At 56.6% G+C, this 21,249-nt stretch overlaps 8 protein-coding genes across 8 annotated transcripts; 4 read left to right on the top strand and 4 right to left on the bottom strand.

Annotated features, from left to right (window-relative positions):
• Positions 1 to 382: 382 nt before the first annotated feature.
• BKCO1_14000122 (uncharacterized protein) lies at positions 383 to 1,267 on the top strand (the record flags this gene model as incomplete). The annotated part of the gene is made up of 4 exons (XM_020271032.1): positions 383 to 407; positions 529 to 644; positions 700 to 813; positions 890 to 1,267. The coding sequence occupies 4 exons, from the start codon at positions 383 to 385 to the stop codon at positions 1,265 to 1,267; spliced, it is 633 nt and encodes a 210-aa protein (XP_020132180.1).
• Positions 1,268 to 2,348: 1,081 nt separating this feature from the next.
• Positions 2,349 to 6,006, bottom strand: BKCO1_14000121 (importin subunit beta-3; the record flags this gene model as incomplete). Its single annotated transcript, XM_020271031.1, has 5 exons — positions 2,349 to 2,556; positions 2,611 to 4,676; positions 4,724 to 5,155; positions 5,313 to 5,774; positions 5,824 to 6,006. 5 exons carry the CDS (start codon positions 6,004 to 6,006, stop codon positions 2,349 to 2,351), a joined length of 3,351 nt encoding a protein of 1,116 aa, XP_020132179.1.
• Positions 6,007 to 7,507: 1,501 nt separating this feature from the next.
• On the bottom strand, positions 7,508 to 9,683 carry BKCO1_14000120 (cbs and pb1 domain containing protein; the record flags this gene model as incomplete). The annotated part of the gene is made up of 4 exons (XM_020271030.1): positions 7,508 to 8,365; positions 8,433 to 8,527; positions 8,580 to 9,453; positions 9,519 to 9,683. The coding sequence occupies 4 exons, from the start codon at positions 9,681 to 9,683 to the stop codon at positions 7,508 to 7,510; spliced, it is 1,992 nt and encodes a 663-aa protein (XP_020132178.1).
• Positions 9,684 to 10,302: 619 nt separating this feature from the next.
• Positions 10,303 to 10,890, top strand: BKCO1_14000119 (40s ribosomal protein s26; the record flags this gene model as incomplete). Its single annotated transcript, XM_020271028.1, has 4 exons — positions 10,303 to 10,325; positions 10,381 to 10,508; positions 10,625 to 10,727; positions 10,785 to 10,890. 4 exons carry the CDS (start codon positions 10,303 to 10,305, stop codon positions 10,888 to 10,890), a joined length of 360 nt encoding a protein of 119 aa, XP_020132130.1.
• A 394-nt stretch (positions 10,891 to 11,284) lies between these two features.
• Positions 11,285 to 12,512, bottom strand: BKCO1_14000118 (elys-like domain; the record flags this gene model as incomplete). The annotated part of the gene is made up of 3 exons (XM_020271027.1): positions 11,285 to 11,959; positions 12,065 to 12,297; positions 12,356 to 12,512. 3 exons carry the CDS (start codon positions 12,510 to 12,512, stop codon positions 11,285 to 11,287), a joined length of 1,065 nt encoding a protein of 354 aa, XP_020132131.1.
• Positions 12,513 to 13,203: 691 nt separating this feature from the next.
• On the top strand, positions 13,204 to 14,932 carry BKCO1_14000117 (histone-lysine n-methyltransferase 2b; the record flags this gene model as incomplete). The annotated part of the gene is made up of 3 exons (XM_020271026.1): positions 13,204 to 13,803; positions 13,872 to 14,253; positions 14,310 to 14,932. The coding sequence occupies 3 exons, from the start codon at positions 13,204 to 13,206 to the stop codon at positions 14,930 to 14,932; spliced, it is 1,605 nt and encodes a 534-aa protein (XP_020132243.1).
• A 720-nt stretch (positions 14,933 to 15,652) lies between these two features.
• BKCO1_14000116 (ribonuclease t2) lies at positions 15,653 to 17,111 on the top strand (the record flags this gene model as incomplete). Its single annotated transcript, XM_020271025.1, has 3 exons — positions 15,653 to 15,996; positions 16,076 to 16,370; positions 16,428 to 17,111. 3 exons carry the CDS (start codon positions 15,653 to 15,655, stop codon positions 17,109 to 17,111), a joined length of 1,323 nt encoding a protein of 440 aa, XP_020132244.1.
• A 2,033-nt stretch (positions 17,112 to 19,144) lies between these two features.
• Positions 19,145 to 19,888, bottom strand: BKCO1_14000115 (ibr domain-containing protein; the record flags this gene model as incomplete). Its single annotated transcript, XM_020271024.1, has 1 exon — positions 19,145 to 19,888. The coding sequence occupies one exon, from the start codon at positions 19,886 to 19,888 to the stop codon at positions 19,145 to 19,147; it is 744 nt and encodes a 247-aa protein (XP_020132241.1).
• Positions 19,889 to 21,249: the final 1,361 nt, after the last annotated feature.

Here is a 21,249-nt window from a genome sequence, read left to right as displayed (position 1 = left end):
GTCGAACCAGTGCGCATGGGAGGCGCGGCAGGGCCTGGGGAGATGGAGAGCGGGCGCGGGCGATGGAAATGCGATGGCAGGGCGAGACGGGGTGATGAAAGGGCCTGGCGGACTGGCTTGAGGTTGACCGGGCGTGTTGCGCTCTGTCTGCCGCGGCGGCCTTCGCGCTCCCTCTGTCTGCCTCTGGCTCTAACCGTGTCACGTGCCCCGCCCCGGCCGATCGCCGCCCGCGCGGAGAGAGCTCATGCTCCAGCACCGCGACCTTGTCTGTTTGCTGCACCGCTCCGCACTGCACCCCGACTCCACGCACCCTACGCCCCGGCATGGTCGCCGCTCGATAGTTGCCCTGCCGCCCGCCCACGACCACTGCCCTCGCCCCGCCATGCGCATCCGCAAAGCTCCCGCAGGTAAGCTCGACCGGCCACGATACCTCTACCGCCGCCTGCAGCTCGCAGCTGTCCCGCTCCCGCTCCGCACGCCAGAGTCCGCACGCTACTCCAGGCACGCCGGCCACTGACCCTCCGCTAGGCGCCTTCGTGGTAATATGCCTGCTTGCTTCTGCTGCCGGCTTCGGCCGCTCGCAGCTGCCGCAGTACAAGCAGAGTGACAAGGTCCTGCACTGCGTCACTTTTTTCCTACTGACCGTACGTTGCTCCTTCACGGCCCCAGCGCTCCCAGCTAACCCTGGGCCCTCTCTAGCTATGTTTCTACTGGATCGTAGAAACAAACCGCCGTCGCCTCATCCAGATGACGCTGTTCACCTGCACGCTGGGCCTCGGCATCGGCTCCGAAATCGTCCAAGGCCTGCTTCCCGTACGTGTTCACACCTCCGCGAGGGACAAAAAAAAGTCACCTCCAACAAAATAGTCTAACGCGTCCGTCATCGCAGAATGACCGCAACTTCGACCCTTTCGACATCCTAGCCAACATCGTCGGGTCCGTCGCCGCCGTGCTGCTCAGCAGCTGGTACCACAAACGCATGCTCGAGCGAAAGCGCCGCAACAAGCAATACCAAGCCGTCCCCGGCGACGATGTCGACGTCGAGCTAGGCGAGAACATGCGCGGCGGCGACGATGGCGTTGGCGACGGTGGCCAGGAATCCGGCGTTGTCCGTGAAAACATGACGGTGGAAGAGGAGCTCGACAATTGGGACGAGAACGCCGAGGACGAGTGGGCGCCTGAGGAACCCAACGGTGGCGCCGACACCGCACAAGCCGGAAAGACCGACGCTGCAGCGGAGCAGAGCCACAAGAAGCGAGATGACTGAAATATTTCTTGTATTGAGATGAAACAACATGAGGCTTCACAGGAAATCACGGTACAAAACAATGACAATTGTATGTCGTAGATGATCTGGATTGGCTTCGTGCTAGGTAGCTGGCCAATTCTCTTTAGGCCTCCGCCCTCATGCCTCTTTCGGACCAACGGAGACGGATTCTCCGCTGTATGTATAACGATTAGAATGAAGTTAGGTAGTGATCTCCAGCTGATCGCCAGCTTGCGGCTTTGTAGAAGTATTCGGAATCACATTTACATAACACTTATAAGAAGACCACAATCGCGAAATTTTATACCAGATTTAACCATGCCAAAAAAAAAAATTGGGATTACACTGGTCCTTTATTAGAGTAGCGCATTAGGTTGCCCAGGACAGAAGGCTTACTTAAGCTCAGTCCCATAAATGGCCTCTACTAATTATCGATCTCTTTAGATGCTCCATCATTGTTTCCATACTCAATTCAAGGACTCTTAATAAAGAGTTTAGAGGAAGAAAAAAATCTTAAGAAAAACGAGACTTACTTACCCAAGCTAAAAGTCACAGGGCCAGCGGAAAGCTGATTATAGTAACGTGCAGGATAGAAAGAAATATAGGTAGATCCAAATCGCTAAACCTGTGTATCATACCCGTATAAAGTTGAGTGGACGGGAGGCAAGCATGCAGGCTAAGGCAAAGCAGGACGACAGTTCCACACATCATCCCTAGTCATTACAGTGACTTCTTCTCTTATTCCTTTGGATATCATATGCAACCAATTCCCCCTTCACCATCACTTCCTCCTCCACCGTTGCCGTCATCATCACCGTCGCCCAAAGCAACCCACGTTCCTCCATAACCATCCAGCCCTTTCCTTTGCAGGTCTAAATGACTGAAAAGTGAACAAAGGAAAGTAAAAAGGAAAAAATGCTGGCAGTATAGAAAACTCACTCGGTCCCTAGCCAGAGCTTTTCGTTCCCCGGCCCACCACGTTCTGGCCCCCCGTCTGTCGTCATCAAAAAACGCAAAATGCCTCATTTCTCCCGTTCCATACAATATTACATTCTCGTAATGATTTCGTTTCCCCTCTTTTTTAACCAAAGTACGCTCGGACGGTGTGCTGCGCCTCGGGAGACAAACTGAGGAGCAGCTGGTTGGCGTCCAGGCCGGCAGTTTGGACCAGCTGCTTCGTTGCGCGGACGACCTGGCTGGCGATGTTACCTTGGAGGGTCTCGGCCTCGAGGGCCATGGCAACGTGGCTAAAGCATTGAGGAGCCTTGGCCAGAACGGCGGGGTTGCTCCTGTGGATGAGATTAGAATACAGATCGATGGCTGATTCGGAGCAAATTACTTACTGATCGATGAGCTGCGCAAGGAAAGCGTACGCGTAAGGCGCAGCCTCCTCGTCGTTGGAAATGGGAAGAGTGTCCACCCAAGCATTCACGACCTCCTGCACATTGGCAACCTTGGTGCTGTTATAGTGCAGAATCTTCGCTATGCTCGCGCAAGCGTTCTCAGTGGCGAAAACGTCGTCATCCTCGCGGGCATTCGGACGGCTGATGACCTCGAAAAGGATGGGGAGGCAGTTGTTGGCGAATTCCGACCACGGCTCGCCGCCCTTCTGCGCCGCAACACCAACGCCATACACAGCGGCTTGCCTGTTAGCAGCAACGTCATCGCGCATGCCATTGACGATGGGGTTAATGATGTACTGGTTGTAGTTCCAGGATTGCGGACCACAGAATTCCAGCACATCGTCGAAGATACAGATGGCCCATTGTCTCTGCGTCGGGTCAGGGTTGGTCACGAAGTTGGTGTAGAACTCCAAGAGGCGCTCCCAGTGGGGCAGGAATGCCGGGCCCATCATTTGGAAAATGACGTGGAAAGCCTTGTTCATGTCGGAAAGGAGAGTCTGATCGTCCTCAATGGCAAAAGCGACCTCCTCAGAGAGCTCCTCGCCATCGTCGTTATCAGCCTGTTCCTCCAGACGGGCCTTGACGCGCTCCTTGTACTCCTCAAGAACAGACTTGGCTGCATCGATAAAAGCAGCCATGTGCTGATCCGTCAAGCAGTTCTTACCCAGAATCTCAACGCACTCGTAGAAGCACTGGTACATCTCGGCAAGTGTGTCGATGGCGGGTTCAGTGCTGAGCACCTCGAGGACCTTCTCGACTGTCCTGGACCAGAGCTGGCCAAGCTGGGGGGATTGTTCGCCGTGAGCCTTCTTGTAAGAGTTGAGCAACTGCGGAACACACTTGGCAGATGCGACTCTGACGGGGTCGTGGAAGAAGAACGCAAGGCCGGGGATGGCAATCTTGTCCATGATCTCGTTGACATACGGCTCGAAGGCACCCTCCAGAACCTGGGCGTAGATGACGATGAGCTCAATAGCCATGTGCTTGTCATCCAAAGTGCTGGTCTTGATGCCAATGACTTTGCCCTTGAGAGGAACCAGCTCCCAGCCCTCCTCCTGCTCAACTTGGGCAACCTGCTCCTCGTCATCAAGGAGTTGAATGTCGGCCTTAGCACCGGCAAGCTCGGTAAGAGGAGGAATGACAGCCGGGAGGTACGGCAGGAAGTCCTGACCCAGAACGCGGCACATACGACCCCAGCAGTGCAGGAGGTAGGAAGCCTGAGGATCGTCCGAGTCGGTAATTCCCTGCTGAATTGTACCTAGGAGGTTGACGAGAGCGATAGCATCCTGACCCATTTTTTCCTTGCCCACAGCCAACGCGATCAGCGTTGCGCACTCCATGGCCTTCGCCCTCAGCAGCCTGTACTCCTTCGACTGCTCTTCCCTCAGGACGTTGAACAAGAGCGGCATCAGGGTATCGTAATACTTGGAGAAGGCAACCTCCGCAGAATCGGCGACGGTAGCGATGGTGGAGAGGGCCTGTTCCTGGACGAAGCGCTTGGGGCTCTGGAGGAGCTGGAGCAGGTTGGTCAGAAGTGTGTCGAGGTAGGGCTCGAGCACATCCTTCTCCGCCTCCTCACAGAAGTTGACCAAAGCAGCGGCGGCGTGGGCCTGGACGCGGGGCTCGGCGGATTGAAGGACCGGAATGATGTTTTGGAGGACGACCTGGTGGTACTTCTCCTGCATGGTACCGGCGAAATCGGTGCTCATTTGACCAAGAGCATTGCAACCGGCCCAACGAACACGGGGGTGCTGGTCCTGAAGAGCCGGAACGACGAGGTCCAGGACCTTGTCGAGCTCGCCGACCATCATATCCCTGCAGCCCTCAGAAATGGCTGAGATGGCCATGAGAGCGGCGTGCCTGTCACGCCATGCCGAAGAAGTCATCATGCGCGGCAACCAGTTGAAAGTGGGAGGAAGGATTGCTCCGCCGCCAAGCTTGTTTGCCAGACGGTCCATACATTGTTCACCAGCGACGTGGTTTTGGTCGCTCTCGTCAATGTCGAGCTGCCGGGGTCAGCTAACGAAGTACTACAAGTCTGCGGCTCACTTACATCTTCCGATGCATTCCACTCCGCAGCATCGTCGTCATCGTTGCCAACGTCAGTCATCAAAGACAAACACTGAGTGACCATGTCCGGGGTGTAGTTAGCATCTTTTCTGCACATCTGCGGGCTGCAATCCGCAAAGGTGGCCATCAGTTCAAGGGCATTCTGTCGTGCCTGATCATCAAGCTCCTTGTCCTGAATCACAGTAATACTGAAGTTGACCAGGGCATTAAAAACAGGCTTGAACATCTTGGGGGCGATCTCGGCGAGGTCAATAAGGGAAACGAGGGCCTTGGAGAGCTGGTCCGAGTCGCCAGCTTCCTTGATCGGCGGGAGAATGTTGAGGATTTCGGCGATGAGCGGGTAGTACTTCTGTTGACTCTTCTTGTTGATGGAGCGGAAGAACGAGGCAAATGCCTCCATCGCCGCGATACGGACCTGGGCTCAGTCAGTCTGCAACAGCTCCGTCAGTAGCATCTGTGCGTAACAAGCCGGATCGAAAGGGCCTGATCCAAGCCGGCGAGGAGCTTGCGCAGCTCTCACGAGCAAGGGATGGACCGGAAGGGAGTGGGGATAATGTAGTTTTGTACAGTACCATGATGTTGTCGTCCTTGAACCCATTTGTGAAGGCGCCGAGCACAGTATCTTCGTGCTGTTTCTCGATTATACCGGGAGTGGTTGCAAATATGCGGAAAGCACTCTCGCGCTGCCCGGGCTCTGCCGACTGGCTGGCCTTGAAGAGGCCACCCAAGAGCTCAGGCCAAGGCTCGCCTACGATATAACCTCCGTTAACTGTGGGTTCTGCGATACGAAAGCCCTTGATGGGATCCGTACCCTCCTCGGTGTACTGCCGAGCGATCTCCGCAATGGCGTCGCCAACCTTGTTCCTGACCTGGGCATTCTGCTCGCCCTCGAGGCTCTGGAGAAGCTTTTCCCGAATGACGTTGCGCTGAGGCTGGGGAAGGGTGAGGAAAAGTTCCTTGGTCTGGTCTGTCGCCGGGTCCTTGCGACTCCTAGTAGCTATGCGCCGAAAAAGCACGCTGGCAAAGGAACGCGTCTGTCAGGCATGTTAGCGGCTGTCAGAAAGCGGAGCCAACGGCACATACCGAGGGGTCCTCGGACAGCTGGATGTTCTCGACCAGACCGACTAACAACACGTCAGGCCTCGCGACAACCCATTCCGCATTGAGCTGCTCCTCAGCATTCGACCGGGCCAGGTTATCGGCCGACTGCAACCCTTGAAGGAGCGCAGCCAGGGCCTGATGTACGTCCGGCGGCAGGATTGACATGGTTGCTGCGTCTCTGGGGGGTGGAGTACTGGCAGAAGGTTCTGCCTATCGAGGGGAGGCTGCTGAAAAGAAGTGCGCGGCGGCGGCGCGCAAAGCAGGCGAGAGCTACAGGCGACGGCAGGGATGTCGGTGGGTCGCCGTGTCAGCTCTCTATCGGGATTGCGGAGAGTAGGCTTGCGGCCTGGAGCGTGGGGTGGTTGTTGTGGTCGTTGAAGCCGGGCCCTCTCAAGAAACTTTGGCGGGGCGAAAGCGAGCGAGTGTAGGACCGTATATTTTCCTTGCCAGCGCTGACGCCGGCCAAAACACAGGCCGGTCACGTGCCAGACCTTACGGAAAACGCTAAATTGCTTACGTAGGAGACAGCTGCGTCGCTGCGACACGTCCAGCGCGTGTTTTGCAGAGCGGAAAGCGCCCAACGCGACGCCCGTGACTCACCGGCCGCCCCCCTGCTTGCACGAGCGGGCCTGTACTCGCGCACCTGTTTCAAGACAGAGCATTCGCCGACCACACCTTGGACGAGCCGAAGCCCGTCCTGCCACGTCCATGATTATCGGCGTTCAGTTATGGCGTCTTTCGCAAAGCCGCTGGTCCGTACGCGTCTCTCGTCCATGGCCCAATCCTCAACCCCACCACGTAGCACAAGCATGTCAACGCAAGGCAAGGGCAGGATTTCTACGCTTCCGCGGCAACTGTCCCAGGGCCAACCATCCTTACACGCGATCGCAAGCTTGCGGCGAGATATTTGCTCCACTGCGACGCCCCAACATTCTTCCAATGCCAAGAGACCCTGATTCCTTGCACTAACTCGTCGCCTGTCGCCCAATCAAGAGCCGCTCTACAGCTTCATGATCGGCCTCAGCTTTCCGGATCAAAAGTGTTGTGACTGCACCCTCTGGACAATCAGCCACGACAAGCCCACCATGACCACGAACAGCTTGCCTCGTTTTACTTTTCTATTCTTGGAAACTATCGCTACTTGTCGAAGCCCTCGAGGGGTGCGAACAGGAATATGATATTGCTCATTTCGTAGTGATAGGAAAATCATGGCCAGCCGTGTATGCGATTCAATATTACGTGCACGTCCGGATGAGCTTTTGGAAAACAATCTGAGAGATCATTATGGCTATCCGCATCAACCATGACCTCAAAGCAGCGTTCAAGATGATCGAGATTACTTCATAGTATTGCCTTTGAGCACTTTCCTTCCATGCCGTTCCCCTTCCCGCCCCGGCCGAATCCTTCCGCCTGCCAACCCCCAACCAATAAATAGGCGTGCGCTACGAACAATACTCATCGTACAGCGCACCGTTAAAACAAAGCTTAACAAAAAGAGAGCGACCGACTGTCTACGCATGTGAAGCTAAATCCCACCGTGGTATCGCCACTGGAAATGAAAACCTAAAAGGGGGGTTGGTTCCTGCTAAAGGGGAATACACACTGCACAAATGTTCTTGATAATGGCCAAGAGGAGTGAAATTATGCAAGAGCATCAATAGCTGTTCTACCGGCTGGAGGCGCGGCCGAGCGCGAACACGCCGATGATGACCACGGCCAGCGTAACGATGGCGCCGGGCAGGAGCAGCTCGTTGGGAACACCTGAGATGACTTGCTCCGGAGGTCCGGGCTGATGCTTCCTCTTCCTACGGCGCTCGACCTCCTCGTCGCTCTCTTCATCATCCGAGACGTGCTTCTTGCGCTCGCGAATCGTTGACTCGGGCGTGGATATTGTGGGCACTCCCTGGGGAGCCACTGTGCTGGGGAGGGGAGAGTGCTCCGGGTGGTGCACGAAAAGGTCGACCTTCTCAGTGTGGTGCATGTTGGCAAGGCTGACAGCCTCGAGAAGATCATGGTTGGTGGTGATAGAGACGCTATCGCCTTCGTTGTCCAGATAACTGAGGGCAAAGCCAGAGTTGCTCAGGTGACCATCCTCAAAAGTGGGAACCCCGCCAACAGCCTCGACTTCACCGCCCAGCTTGTCACACACCTGCGCAACAAAGGCGCCTAGACCGGCGGAGGGAACGGCCTGGAAACGGTGGGTCCGACCGCTAGGAGCCTTGAACTTGAAGGCGAAGGGCATGTCCTCGAGGGGCAGGGCGGGCGAAGTAGCAACGGCAGAGTGCTCCGGAGTCTCCATGCCAACGTGCGAAGCAGAGTCGTTGGGCATGACGCTCTCTACGCGATCCAGACCTCCGCCATGGCGGTCCAGGCCGGGAGACATCACGTGTGATCGTGAGAGTTCTGTGCGGGGGTGGTGGCTACCGCCTTCCCCGGAGACCATGGACTCGGATTCGTGGTCAAGGGAGAGCCAGAACTTGTTCCATGCGGGACCCTCACTGTCTCCAGTCGACATGGTGTTAATCTGGCTAGCGTTAGATCCCTCGATCCCAATCACTCTATTCTAGCCTTGCTGATTGGGCATAACATACCTGGTCCAACGTGGCATACGTCAACTTGAGCACATCAACCATGCCAACGATCTCTCCAGCATCGCTCATCACGGGCAAGTTGAGATAATGGCCATCTGGGAAAGTCTCAGCAATTGCAAACTTCACAACCAGAGACCGAGTACTTACCGTGCATCTTACGCAGGGCGGCCTGAATGCTCATATCTATGGGAGCGAAGTCGGGGTGGGGCGTCATGACACGGACCACACTGCAGGTAGCTGGGTCAAGGCCAGCGGCAATGACACGGAGCACCACATCCTTGCTGGTGAAGATACCAGTAATGGAGCCCTGATCTTGCACGAGGACGGCGGTCGTGTGGTTCTCCTTCATCGCCAGCGCAGCCTCCTTGACGGACGTCCGGACGGAAACCGTAACAGGCGGAAGGCCAGTCAGGACCGATTCCAGCGTAGGGCCCGACATCTTCGTCCTAATGGCCTCAACATACTGAATGACCTGCTGAGGCTGGCTCGAGCCAAGCTCTGCCTGGACACCCTCCAGCGCATCGTAGAGCTTTCTCGAGGAGCTGTACGCGCGTTCAAGCTTCTCCATCGCCTCGTAGAAACACTTTGTAATATCCAGAATACCAGCAATGTCGTGGTTCTCGTCCATGACGGGCAAATGGCGGAAGCCCTTCCTGACCATGAGATCCAGAGCATCCGTAGCGCTGGTGTCCGTCTTGGCGCACAGCGGGTTCTTGGTCATGATGTCCGCAATGGTGATGTCCCTAGCCTTGATGCCCGCGCCCACAACCCTGAAAGCCAAATCCTTTGCGGTGAAGATACCGGCGATGCGCTCGTCGTCATCGGTGACCAGGACGCAGTCCTCACGCTTCGCGGCCATCAGCTGCGCGGCCTCGGCGACGGTCGTGTGCGGCTTGATCTGGAGGGCATTGCTGGGCTTCAGCGCCAGAACAGTCCCCGGTGGCGCTTTGCGCGAGCGCTGCAGGCGGCTGGTCGGAGCCCTCTTCTTGTTCAGATCATTCTCGATTTTCTTGCGAATGGCCTGGCGCATCGTCAGCGGCTACTGCTGCATGCCCCGCGACAGGGTTGCCGTGGGCATTCGCATACCTCATCGCGTTTGGACTGCTTCGCGCGGCTGGCACTCAGCGTGGAGCTGCCGCCAACCTCGCTCTGGTGGTCAGAGGGACGCGGGATGCCAGACGGGCTGTTGTAGGAGGGGATTCCGCCCCTCCCCTTGTTGGGGGTACCGCGATAGGTACCGGTGGTCGACATTTGGGCGTATCACCGTGTGCAGGGAAGAATGGAGCTGCGGTGGTGTGAAAGAGGGCCGTGTTGTGGCCCGGCAGGTGGGTTGTCCGAGGATGTCCTGACAGGGAGTTGGGGGCTCCAGCTGGGGCAAGATTTTGGACCGGCAACGACGCCTCTCGACCGCGCTTCCTGTGCTCGACGCCCCGCAGAACCACCAGACAATCAAATTTTCTGCGCAGATACTCGGTGCGGAGCCGAAAGCGGAGCAGACCAGTGTGACGAGATGCGTTGCAGGGTGCTTGATAGGCCGCACCTGCGCAGACAACAAATCACAACACCTCAAGATCAATGACCGCGGGATCACGCGTAAGACAGGGATGTGGGGCGGTGAAACAGAAGCCAGGGACTCCGTACATGCGCGCAGAACCATGAGCTTTGGGCCAGGGGGCATTGTGGCCTGAGGCATAATGCCGGCGCCCGGCCAATGGTTCCTCCGCGCAAGCGTGTTTGTGCGCGCACAAACATCCATCCTTTCTGACCACACTGCGACACTACTACCCCGGAACCTAAGTAGATTCTCGTAAGTGCACCCATTCTAACCACGCACAGTTCCAGTCCCCTAACGCGCGCAGAATCAGTCAAAATGGTCAAGAAGAGAGCTTCCAAGTACGATTTCACCCGCCTTCGCCATCACGAGCTTACCTGCTAACGATGCCCCCAGCGGCCGCAACAAGAAGGGCCGCGGCCACGTCAAGCCCATCCGTTGCAGCAACTGCTCGCGCTGCACTCCCAAGGACAAGGCGATCAAGAGATTCACCATCCGCAACATGGTCGAGTCCGCCGCCATCCGTACGTCCACCGCACACCCCATACTACACACAATCGGCTCCGTTGGAGGGTTTGGAGCAGGAGATTGAGACGAACCTTGGCGGAACCGCGATGCTGACATCGCTTCGTTTAAACAGGTGATATCTCGGATGCCTCTGTCTTCCCTGAGTACACCGTCCCCAAGATGTACCTCAAGCTCCAGTACTGCGTCTCGTGCGCTATCCACGGCAAGATTGTCCGGTATGTTCATGCTGCCCCGCTGCACCTCTGCCTGATGCATTGCTGATGCGGCGACAGTGTCCGTTCCCGTGAGGGTCGCCGCAACCGTGCCCCCCCGCCCAGGATCAGGTACAACAAGGACGGCAAGAAGATCACTCCCCAGCAGACCGCCAAGGCCAACTAAATTCGATATCCGGATTGGCGCATAAAAAAGTCGGCAATTTCAGTCTAAACGGGGCGTCGTGGGTTCTTTGAAAAGCTCGGATGAAACATGAATCTCGAGTAAAAAATGCAGGAACGTCATGATGTCACGGTGTTCAAGGGTCGGCCGGGATGAGAACCTACAACATAGGGAATGACCATTGGGAGTTTTGTTTGCTGAAATGCAACACGCTCCTTTCAGACATTTTCGAGCTGTCTGCAATGCTTTGTTCAATCGTGAAACTTGAAATTTTAGACTTGACGTAATGCCCGGTCATCGACCTCCATCGGCCATTGACCACCATGCCTGCCCGACAACGCCGCAGCGCCATACGTTATGCTATCGTTCATGGGTATTATCCATGGCCCGCGCTCAATCAAAACTCAGCCATCTTAAAGACGCCCTCTGTGGCCCTGGATCCCAGTCCAGCGCTCAGAATGTCCTTGACCCCATCCCACGTAACGTCATTGAACCGCCTGCCACTCAAATCTTTGCCCACATCCACAGCATCCGGGTACTTCCCCAGGGCCAGCCGCCTCGCCATGACGGTATCGCGCGACGCATGCAGCGCCCTGCCCTTGCCCTCCAGCAAGAACTCCTCGAACCAGCCCTCCTCCTCCTCGGTCAGCGGCAGGTCCACCAGCTCCTCGGTGCGGCGCGCGCGCGCCTCGGCCGCCGCCGGCGCCATGGCCTCTTGGATCAGCAGCTCGAGCAGCGCGCGCTGGTCCTGGCTCGGCTGCGCGCGCGCGAAGAAGTAGGCCTGCGGGACGGACAGGCCCGCTAGGTAGCGGAAGTAGGCGCGCTGCAGCTCCGGCGAGCTGCTGAGGGGAGGTCGCACGGCGTTGTAGTAGGCTAGGGGCAGGTGTTGCGTGCTGTTGCCGCCGCCGCCGCCGCCGTGGCCGCCGTTCTGAAGGTGGTGGCGGTTGTGGTGGTGGGAGTGGTGGTCGACGGGGTCGTTGGTCGCCGTGGCGGCGTGCTCGAGGAGGACGCGCAGCACGTCTTCGGGGAAGGTGGGGAGGAGGGAGGGGTCCGTTAGGGACTCGAGCGCGTTCTGACCCGGTGTTTTGTGCGTTAGGAGGGACGGTGGTCAAACGTGTAGACTTTCTGCCTTCCTTGGGGACGAGGGAGGGGGAGGGGGTGGTGGCGGCGGACGTACGATGAATTGGAGGCGGTCCATGTGCCAGAGGCCTTGGATGACAGTCCAGTATTTTTGCGGCAGGCAGACGCTTTTGGCGAAATCGCCCGGCTGGCTGGAGCTCTCGCCGCTACTGTCTTTGAGAAGGTAGAAGAGTAGCGATTGCTTGTAGTGATCGGCGATGGGAGAGGTTGTGATGCGCTCGTGTAGCTCGCGCAGGTCGGCATTCTTGGAGGGAGGGTAGAGGTAGCCGCCTGCGTGTTGGGTCAGTGATACTGCTGGATTTCAGGCGGCGCGGATGTGCTCAATGACTCTTAACGTGCAGCTGGGCAAGCAGCCTATCGAAGAAGAGAGTGCCGCCGAGGGTGCGACGATTTGCACGGATGGCGTTGACGGTAGGGTGCGGATAGATGTCGCCGCCGCTCGCATCCGAGGCGAAGACGGCCGCGAAGTCATTGATGTCGAGCATTGTTGCAGGAGCTAAGAGTGGCAGGGCGCGCGCGAGTGGAGTCGGGCGCGTTGTTTGGAGTTGAGCTTTCTGCACGGTGCGAGTCATGTCTGAGCGCGTCGGAGGTGCCATCTCTCCGCATTTCAACCACACCCTTCTACAACACCGCCCGTCTTGCTGCCTGCTCCTTCCATCCTGCGACTTATACCTGCAATTGCTCACACCAATACGGAGTGCTCTCCGTCATGCCCCGGAAAGCTTGTCTTGGCATGTGTGATTATCTCTGCATACGTACTCACTTCTTTTACTAGGAAAGCTTCAGCTCTGGAATTCTGTACAGGAGATTATAGTGGCAGAGTACCCCTGGCTTGCCATCGGGACTTGGCATTCCATTCGCCCTAACAAGACGTTGCTGCCAAGACGTGCGGTCCTTTGAGCGAATAGCCGGCTGCTTGACCGTTTAGAGAGTCGCGAACCTATCTGTAGGGTTTGTCGCGGAAGATGCCTTGGAAACTCTGGCAGTACCGTTTGTAGGTGTTGTGGCTGTCCTTGCTTACAACCATGTGGAGACGCGTTGCATTCCATCACCACCGGCCCCTGTGTAGGCTGCTTCAAACAATTGCCATACCCTCTCTTCTGCTTGTCGATTGCGCTCTTTTTGCCTGAATCTTCCCATGGTTATTGCCTCACGTTTGGCGAAGCCCCCTGCAAAATGGTCACACATCGCCAAAAGCAGTTCGCGATAATAGCTTTCGCCATCATTTTTCTTCTCACTGTCGAGTACAACATCCACAAGAATGTGCGGACGCGCCACCTCATGGACACTCCAGTCTACCACAACCATTCAGACGATTCCCTGGAGCAGCTGCTTGCGCCGAATCCAACACATGAACCGACTGAAACGACATCTTCCACCTATAGCGCGACTACGGATTTTTACGACTATATCAGGGACAGACTGGAGGATCTCATCGAGGCAGGTTTGTTTGACGATATAGCGACTGAGACCACCAACGCGGCAGATGAGACCTTGGTGGATGGTGGCATAGCACCGGCCGACACGAGTACTCACAATTACATCTTCGACCTTCTGAACCTCGCCACAACGACCTCTGCGGGCCCTCCTACCTTAACAGACGTTACAACAATACGGTTGGCAACATCTGTTTGGCAGGGCGAGGGAAATGGAGACTCAGCCCCAGTGTCATCTCCCGAATCGTCAACGTCGGGTACATCCGAACCATCACCAACGTCCGATATAGCAGAAGCATGGTCAACGTTGGTTGCATCGGAGACATTTGAAACGTCGTCAGTAAGTACATAGCGGCGTTATATGGAGCCAACTATTCTCCCATTGACTAATGACTATTCTCTGCTCAGGCAACTTATGCCGTGATATCACAGCTATCCTTCGAGACTGTCGCACCACAGCCTATCGACTACAAACACAGCCGCGCCTTAGTTATTGCACGCACTTCCAAAGAAGATATCTCATGGATTGACGGCGTTTTCGGGGATGATTCACTCCTGCAAAAGGCCATATACACAGTGGACAAGCCGGTCCAGCCATACGTTCTCCCGGCGAACAAAGGCCACGAAGTGATGGCGTACCTGACTTTTATCATCGACTTCTACGATGAGTTGCCAGATATCTCAATCTTCATGCATGCGCATCTGGTGGCCTGGCACAACAACGAGCTCCTTGATATGAGCTCTGCGGAAATCCTCAAACATCTGAACTTTCGGAAAATCGTTCGTGATGGTAAGTCGACCAAGACGGCGGCTCGAAGCATGGGACTTGGCTAACGGATGATGAAGGATACGCCAACCTCCGGTGCCACAGGTATCCAAGCTGTCCGGACCACCTTTTCCCAATTGCCAAGAACAGCAGCCAGTGGGGGATCCCCGAAGAGGCCGTCTTTGCGGAGGCGTGGATGGAGCTGCTGCCGTTCGAAGAGGTGCCGGAAGTGGTGTCGCAGCCATGCTGCGGGCAATTCGCGGTGTCTCGGGAGCGCATCCAGATGCTCCCCAAAGCGCAGTACGAGCACTTCCGGCGGTGGCTGATGTACACGACGCTCGAGGACCGGCTGTCCGGGCGGGTGTGGGAGTACATGTACCAGTACATCTGGCTCGGAGTGCACCAGCTGTGCCCCAAGGAGCACGCGTGCTACTGCGACCTCTACGGCGTGTGCTTCGGGGGCGAGACGGCGTACGAGGACTACTACGCGAAGAAGGCGCACGTCGACTTGCTGACGCAGATGAGCGGGAAGCAGGTCGAGGCGGGCGGCAACGCCACCTGGCCGGTCGACTACAAGCACTTGATTGAGATGGCGACGGAGGCGGTCAAGGCGGACCTGCGCAATGCCTTCCTGAGGGGCACCGATCCGTACAACCGGGCGGTGGAAGTGGGCCGGGAATGGCAGGCGGGAGATGGATTCTAGGTGGTGTGAGCTGGTGCAGCACGGCGGTGCCTGGATAGAATGTTTTTTTTTTTGCTTCTTCCTCTTTCAGGTTCATGTGTAATAATTTTGCGCGAGGCTGCTTCGATCAAAGAGACTTTCCGACGACCTTCCTGATCCCAACTCGCCAAACACACTTGTGAGCAGCACACAGTATTTTGCCGGGCAATCGCAACTGGGGCCTGATCACAGGTGGGCCAGCATCTGGGACCCAATCAAGCTCTGCCGGCGCGGGAGATCGCCGGGCTCGGCGCTCGATCAAGCAGGTGCTGACGCGCAGAAGCGATTACGGGTCCGCCGTCACTCTGCGCCGACTCTCTCTCCCCAAGCCCGCAAGCCGTCGGCAAGCCCGAGTTCTTCGCCGTTTCGCAACATCGCCATGCCCTGCCGATCTGTCCTGTCATCTCTGCGCACCAGGGCCCCGGGGCCGTCGTTCCCGGTCCCGGCAAGCTGATTGGCCGCGTACCTGATGAGCGGGAGCGACGTCAGGCGTCACGGGTCCTGTCCGCCCCAATGACTGGCGGGCAGATCCCATAGACCGCCTCCTAACCACCTGCCGCATCGCTCCCTACTGCCCTATCTTCCCGAACGCCCGCTTCCAATCTCGTTACGTACTCCGCCCTCGGCCAGGGAAACACAGCAGCATCGCATCGGAAACGCGCGAAACCCTGTCCCGCCTACGTTGAACACGAAGCTGCCCAGATGTCTGCCCAAGCCCTATATAATGCGGCCCGCGCCGCCGCTGAGGAAGCTCCGCGGATACCGCAGCAGCTCGGCGAAACCATGGCTTCCTCGCTCCCCTCGCTCCGCACCGTTTCCAAGCTTGCCCTCGGCGGCGCCCAGGTCCTGCTGGGCTCGGCTTCGTCGGCGCATGCGGGCACCTCCAAGAGCTGCTCGGCCGACGGCGCCCTGTCGTGCCAGAACACCACCGCCCAGACGGACCTGTGCTGCTTCAACGCCCCCGGCGGCCAGCTCCTGTTGACCCAGTTCTGGGACACCCAGCCGGTGACGGGCCCCGTCGATTCGTGGACCTTGCACGGTCTGTGGTATGTCTGCCCGTCTTCTGGCGGAGCTTTTGTGGCTTTGAGACGAAACGGGAAGCTTACTGTTTGGGGGGTGATACAGGCCTGACCGTTGCGACGGCACGTACGACGCGTCCTGCGACTCCTCGCGAGCTTATACGAACATCACCGATATCCTGAAGGCATTCGACGACACCGACACGCTTTCGTACATGCAAACGTACTGGAAGGATTACAGCGGAGACGACGAGACTTTCTGGGAGCACGAGTGGAGCAAGCATGGCACCTGTATCTCGACGCTAGAGCCGTCGTGCTATACCGACTATGATGCGACCCAGGAAGTGCCCGATTTCTTTGACAGGGCCGTCTCCCTGTTCAAGACTCTGCCAACCTACGAGGTTAGTTGTGTATCTTGAAGGACAGAACATGGCAGCAGTTAACAAAGGCGTTTGTAGTGGCTCTCTGCCGCGGGCATCACGCCCTCGTCCTCCAAGACATACACCTCGGCGGAGATCCAGGCCGCGCTCAAGGCGAAGCACGGCCAAGAGGTGACGATCGGCTGCAAGAGCGGTGCCTTCAACGAGGTCTGGTACCACTACAACGTTCGCGGCTCGGTTCAAAGCGGCGAGTTCGTCGCCGCCGAGCCCGACGGCACCAAGTCCAGCTGCCCGAGCAGCGGCGTCAAGTACTACCCCAAGAGCTCCGGCGGCGGCAGCACGTCGACCACGACCACGGCTACGGCTACGAAGACTACGTCCACCGCCGCCCCTACCAGCACCGGCTCCTTCTCCGGCAAGGGGAACCTCAAGGTCGCCGTCGACGGCGCGCAGAAGGGCTGCATCATCTCGGCCGGCGCGTGGTACACGACCGGCACTTGCGCGACCTTCACTGCCTCGGCTAGTGGCGATGGCTTCACGCTGTCCAGCAGCAAGGGTAACTGCGGAATCGTCGACGGCGGTCAGCTTACCTGCGGCTCGGGCGTTGGGGACGCCACCGTCTTCACGGCCGTCGACGGCGATTTGGCGTACGACGGCAACACGGCTTTCTATGCTGACTCGGTGCCGTCCGGGACTACGCAGGGCGCTGTCTACACGGGTGATCACGATGTGAAGCTCGTCATCACGTGGGCGAGTGCATAGTGGTGTCTGTTTGCGTGATGATGATGCGTTGCGTGGCTTGGCTTGGCTTGGTTGGGTTACATAGAAGGTACGATACGAATAGAACGAGGAATGTTTGAACATATGATTACATTATTTGTAGAGAAGCCAGACTGGGGTGATGGTTAATTGTTGTCAGGCGAATTCATAGACACAAGAGCTCACTCACGGCAGGTTACAGAAGAGTGATCGAGTCCAAAGAAGTATGCAGGCCAGAAAGCAACAGCAAGTTGGCGAATTTGCGGCTAGGCTGAGAACAGGGGATGGCTGCTATCTTGCCAACATGACAGATCGCTCCCATCAAAACCAGCTTACTAGCCTAACGGCTGTAGAGTTGGACGGGTTGGTACATCCCCCCTGCAAGTCCCACGGTTGAATCACATCCCAGCACGCTTCCTATTGTCTACTCGCGGCACCAACGCAGGCTCACCAAATCTGAAAACTTCGCAGCGGCATCGCCATCACCCAACGCGGCGCCACCCTCGCTGCAACGGCAACTCTACCCTCTCATCATCGGCGCCACGGACAACCAGCCCGAGGAACTGGCCCTGCAGCTGCAGTTCGAAGCAATGATCAACACTACTGCCACGGCCAAAGGCAAGAGCCACGAGCTGTGCACCGCTACCAAACGTCGCTGCGGGGCGTGTCTGGAGGACAAGGAAGTCTCCGACGTGACCGCAGTGCCGCATTGTCACCACCAATACTGCCGCGACTGCCTGGACCAACTTTTCCGCCTTTCCATGACCGATGAGAGCGTGTTCCCGCCACGGTGCTGTCGACAGCCCATCCCGTTGGATGGCGTGCGTGGGTTCCTTCCACGACGGACAGTTCGACGGTTCCAAAGAAAGAGGCTAGAGCTGGAGACGCCGAACAGGACGTACTGCCATGCTCCGACCTGCTCTGCTTGGATTCCTCCACCGAAGATTGTGAACAATATTGGCGTCTGCCCCGGTTGTTCTCGTGGAACTTGCACTATATGCAAAGAATCCAGCCATAAGGGAGTCTGTCCGAAGGACGAGGCGACACAGCTGCTACAACGCACGGCGACCGCTCAGAGATGGCAACGGTGCTACCAATGTCATCGTCTTGTGGAACTGCGCGGTGGCTGTAATCACATACGGTGAGTTGACCATTTCTCAATCGAGGCCTGTGGAAGCTGATTCCTGCAACCAACAGCTGCCGCTGCGGTGCTGAATTCTGTTACATCTGTGGTATATATTGGAAGACCTGCAGTTGCGCATTGTGGAGCGGAGCGCTGTTTCGGCTTGAGAGGCAGCAGAATCCACAACCGCCCAACCCACAGCCACAGATACCGCGTCGCCCCATTCATACGAACAACTTTTTCCACCGCCTTGGAAGGTTTTTTGGGGGATTTAAATAGAATCATTTATGACCTGTTCCGCTTCCGTATCCAAAGACCATGAGCCGCCCATCGTTGAAAGCATGCCGTAACAGCGGGGAAAATACTGCTAACACTGACTATTGCTCCGCCAGGGGAACTTTGAGTGTACGTGTGTGTGAATTAGAGACACCTTTTCACAACTCTACCATCAAGACCAACGCTTCTGCATGTACATGCCGCTGCACCCTTTTCTTTCTTTATTCCAGAAGCCCTCAGGATGTTGGAAATCGGACCGCTGCTCTGCTGGTCCTATTCTCCATTGACACTTGGTTCATTGCCCTTCAGAAGTGAATTGTTGTTAACGTTTCATTTTCATGAATGGGAGCAGGACCGTTGATCTCTTACCTGCCGAACCCTATCTCATAACCTCAATGATAACCTTTATGGGCTGGGTTGCCACACTTATCCCAGGCCTTACCGCATCCGTAGCAGATGTCCGCGCCGCATCGGCATCTGTTTACAATTTTAAACAACAGTTAGCGACAAGTTGCGTTGTCGTATCCCCAAGCAGTCGGAAAGAGAGAGAGAGAGAGGGGAGGTGGTAGGGAGGGAGGGAAGGAGGGGAAAAGTCAAGGGAAAGAAGATATTAAAAAAAAAAAAAGCAAAGAAAAACTCACATCACAAACGTACACCCTCCCGTCTTCTCCACCAAGACCCCACACTTCCAACACGTCTTCCACCCATTCCTCTCCGCAGCCATCAACACGGCTTGCCTCCCTCCCTCGTCTCTGCGCCTCCCTGGGCACGCCCGCCCCGGATGATCCTCGTCCCTGCACCACATGCACGTCTTCCCCCCACACGCCTCGCACGTGCCGCACCTCTGCTCGTCCTCGCCCTCGCCCACCGTCTTCACCGCGGACGCCCGGATGTGCTGCCTGCACTCCCGCCGGTGGCAGTACGTGCGCTCCCTGGGCGGCGTTTCTTCCTCCTCCTGGCGGCGGTTGTACGCCGCGAGCGTGAGCAGCGAGATGGCGCCGCGGACGCGCGCGTCGCCGCCGAAGACCTCGACGCCGCAGCAGCGCGGCGGGAAGGCGGACGTGCCCGGCTGGCAGGCGTTTTTGATGACTCGGTCGAGGCAGCGGTGGCACCACTTGTGGAGGCAGCCCGGCGGGGAGATGAGGGCGTCGCGCGCGTGCGTGTCGAAGCAGATGTCGCACATGTCGTTGCGGTGGTTGTGGCGGTGGTTGTGGCGGTGGTTGTTGTGGTTGTTGCGGCCTATGTACTGGGCTGGGAGATCGATGAGATGGCGAGGAGGCTGCGGTTGTAAGAGGTGCTGGTGATGGGCCTCAAATGGAGCGGTGTATAACCGCTCGGGATGGAGGGCTCGTTGGTCCGGCTGCTGGGGGTAATAGAGCATGGGGTGATTCTGTCTTGCCTCTCTGGGGGCCGCGATATTGGGTGGTATGTACGGTGACCACCAGACAGGCTCGGGGTATTGCCCAGTCATGGTGTGCATGACACCCAAATCCCCGTACGTTTCATAGAGCTGTTGCCAGACTAGTGGCATCCAGCGCGATCTCCGAATATCATCCATGATGTTCGTGAAGTGACTTGAGTGTGAGTGGGGAAGTGAGGTAGAACGAGGGTTGCAATGCAGGTGCAAGACTGCAAGATAGCAGAGGACGACAGTGAAGTTGAATGAAACGGAGAGGCTGAGACTGAGGTCTTATTTGACCTTTTATAATATAATATGTTGGGTAGAAGTGGACCCTTTGCAAAAGTCTGCAAACGCGCGGCAGCAGCCTATAGTCCAACAAATGGTACTCGTCAGGCGCGCTTTATTTGGTACCATCCAGACCCTTATACCTTCGCTCATCCTCTACCAAAGTTGCAATCAACACGCGGCGATTTTCGCCAAACTCGATGCCTTTTCCCTTATGGCTATCTCTTGCCTTAAACGTCACTCTCAATAAGATTACTGGGAAGCGAGCGGCACTAATAGCTTGATTTCTGGCCTCTATTCATTTTTCGTCACTATAGGAGAGCCCGAAATCTATTGAACCCCTTCCCTTACCAGTGGTAACGATCCTGGACCCTTTGTCTTTGTAGCCGCTCGGCCAGCTCTTCAGCGTTAATATGAAGTGTTCTACGGTGCCGCTAAGATGCATGCGCCCAGGTACCGTTCTCCGTAGCGCGTCTCAAGTCCCAACGCCCGGCTAGAAGAAATTTACGACGGAAAAGCTCTAGGTGTCCAGAAAAAAAAGTCTCAGCAGCCTCAATCAATGCAGTCAAAAGTCATTTAGGGCGATAATTCCGTTTCTTCGTATTCCGCAGATGATACAACCTCCCGTATACATGTATAATAAGCGAAAGTCGCAGCATCTATAGACACTTCACAGAATTCCACTACCCACTACTCACATAAGTAAAGTGCTAATTATTCCAAAGACTTGTGATGGCTTTAAACGGTCGCAACTCCTGTGTCAACCGCTACGATCCCATTAGGGCGAATGAACGTATATTAAATGCCACGTTTCCCCACAAGAAAAAAAAAACCACGCGTACTTTCATGCATGATCATGTTCATTCTCGCCATCTCTTCGTCTGCGCAGAAGATCCAAATCGCCACTTATTTTACCCATTCATCCACGGAAATTGACTCTCCAAAAGAAGAGAAGAAAAAATCTCTTCTTAAGTAGACAAGAATAAAAAAAAGAAAGAGAAACGCCCATCAATGCTACTCCTCTCCGCTCTTCGAACCAGCCAGCCGTTATCGCA

The sequence above is a fragment of the Diplodia corticola genome (genome assembly GCF_001883845.1).
Source record: "Diplodia corticola strain CBS 112549 chromosome Unknown scaffold14, whole genome shotgun sequence".
Lineage (NCBI taxonomy): Eukaryota > Fungi > Ascomycota > Dothideomycetes > Botryosphaeriales > Botryosphaeriaceae > Diplodia > Diplodia corticola.
This window is presented reverse-complemented; position numbering and strand designations above follow the sequence as displayed.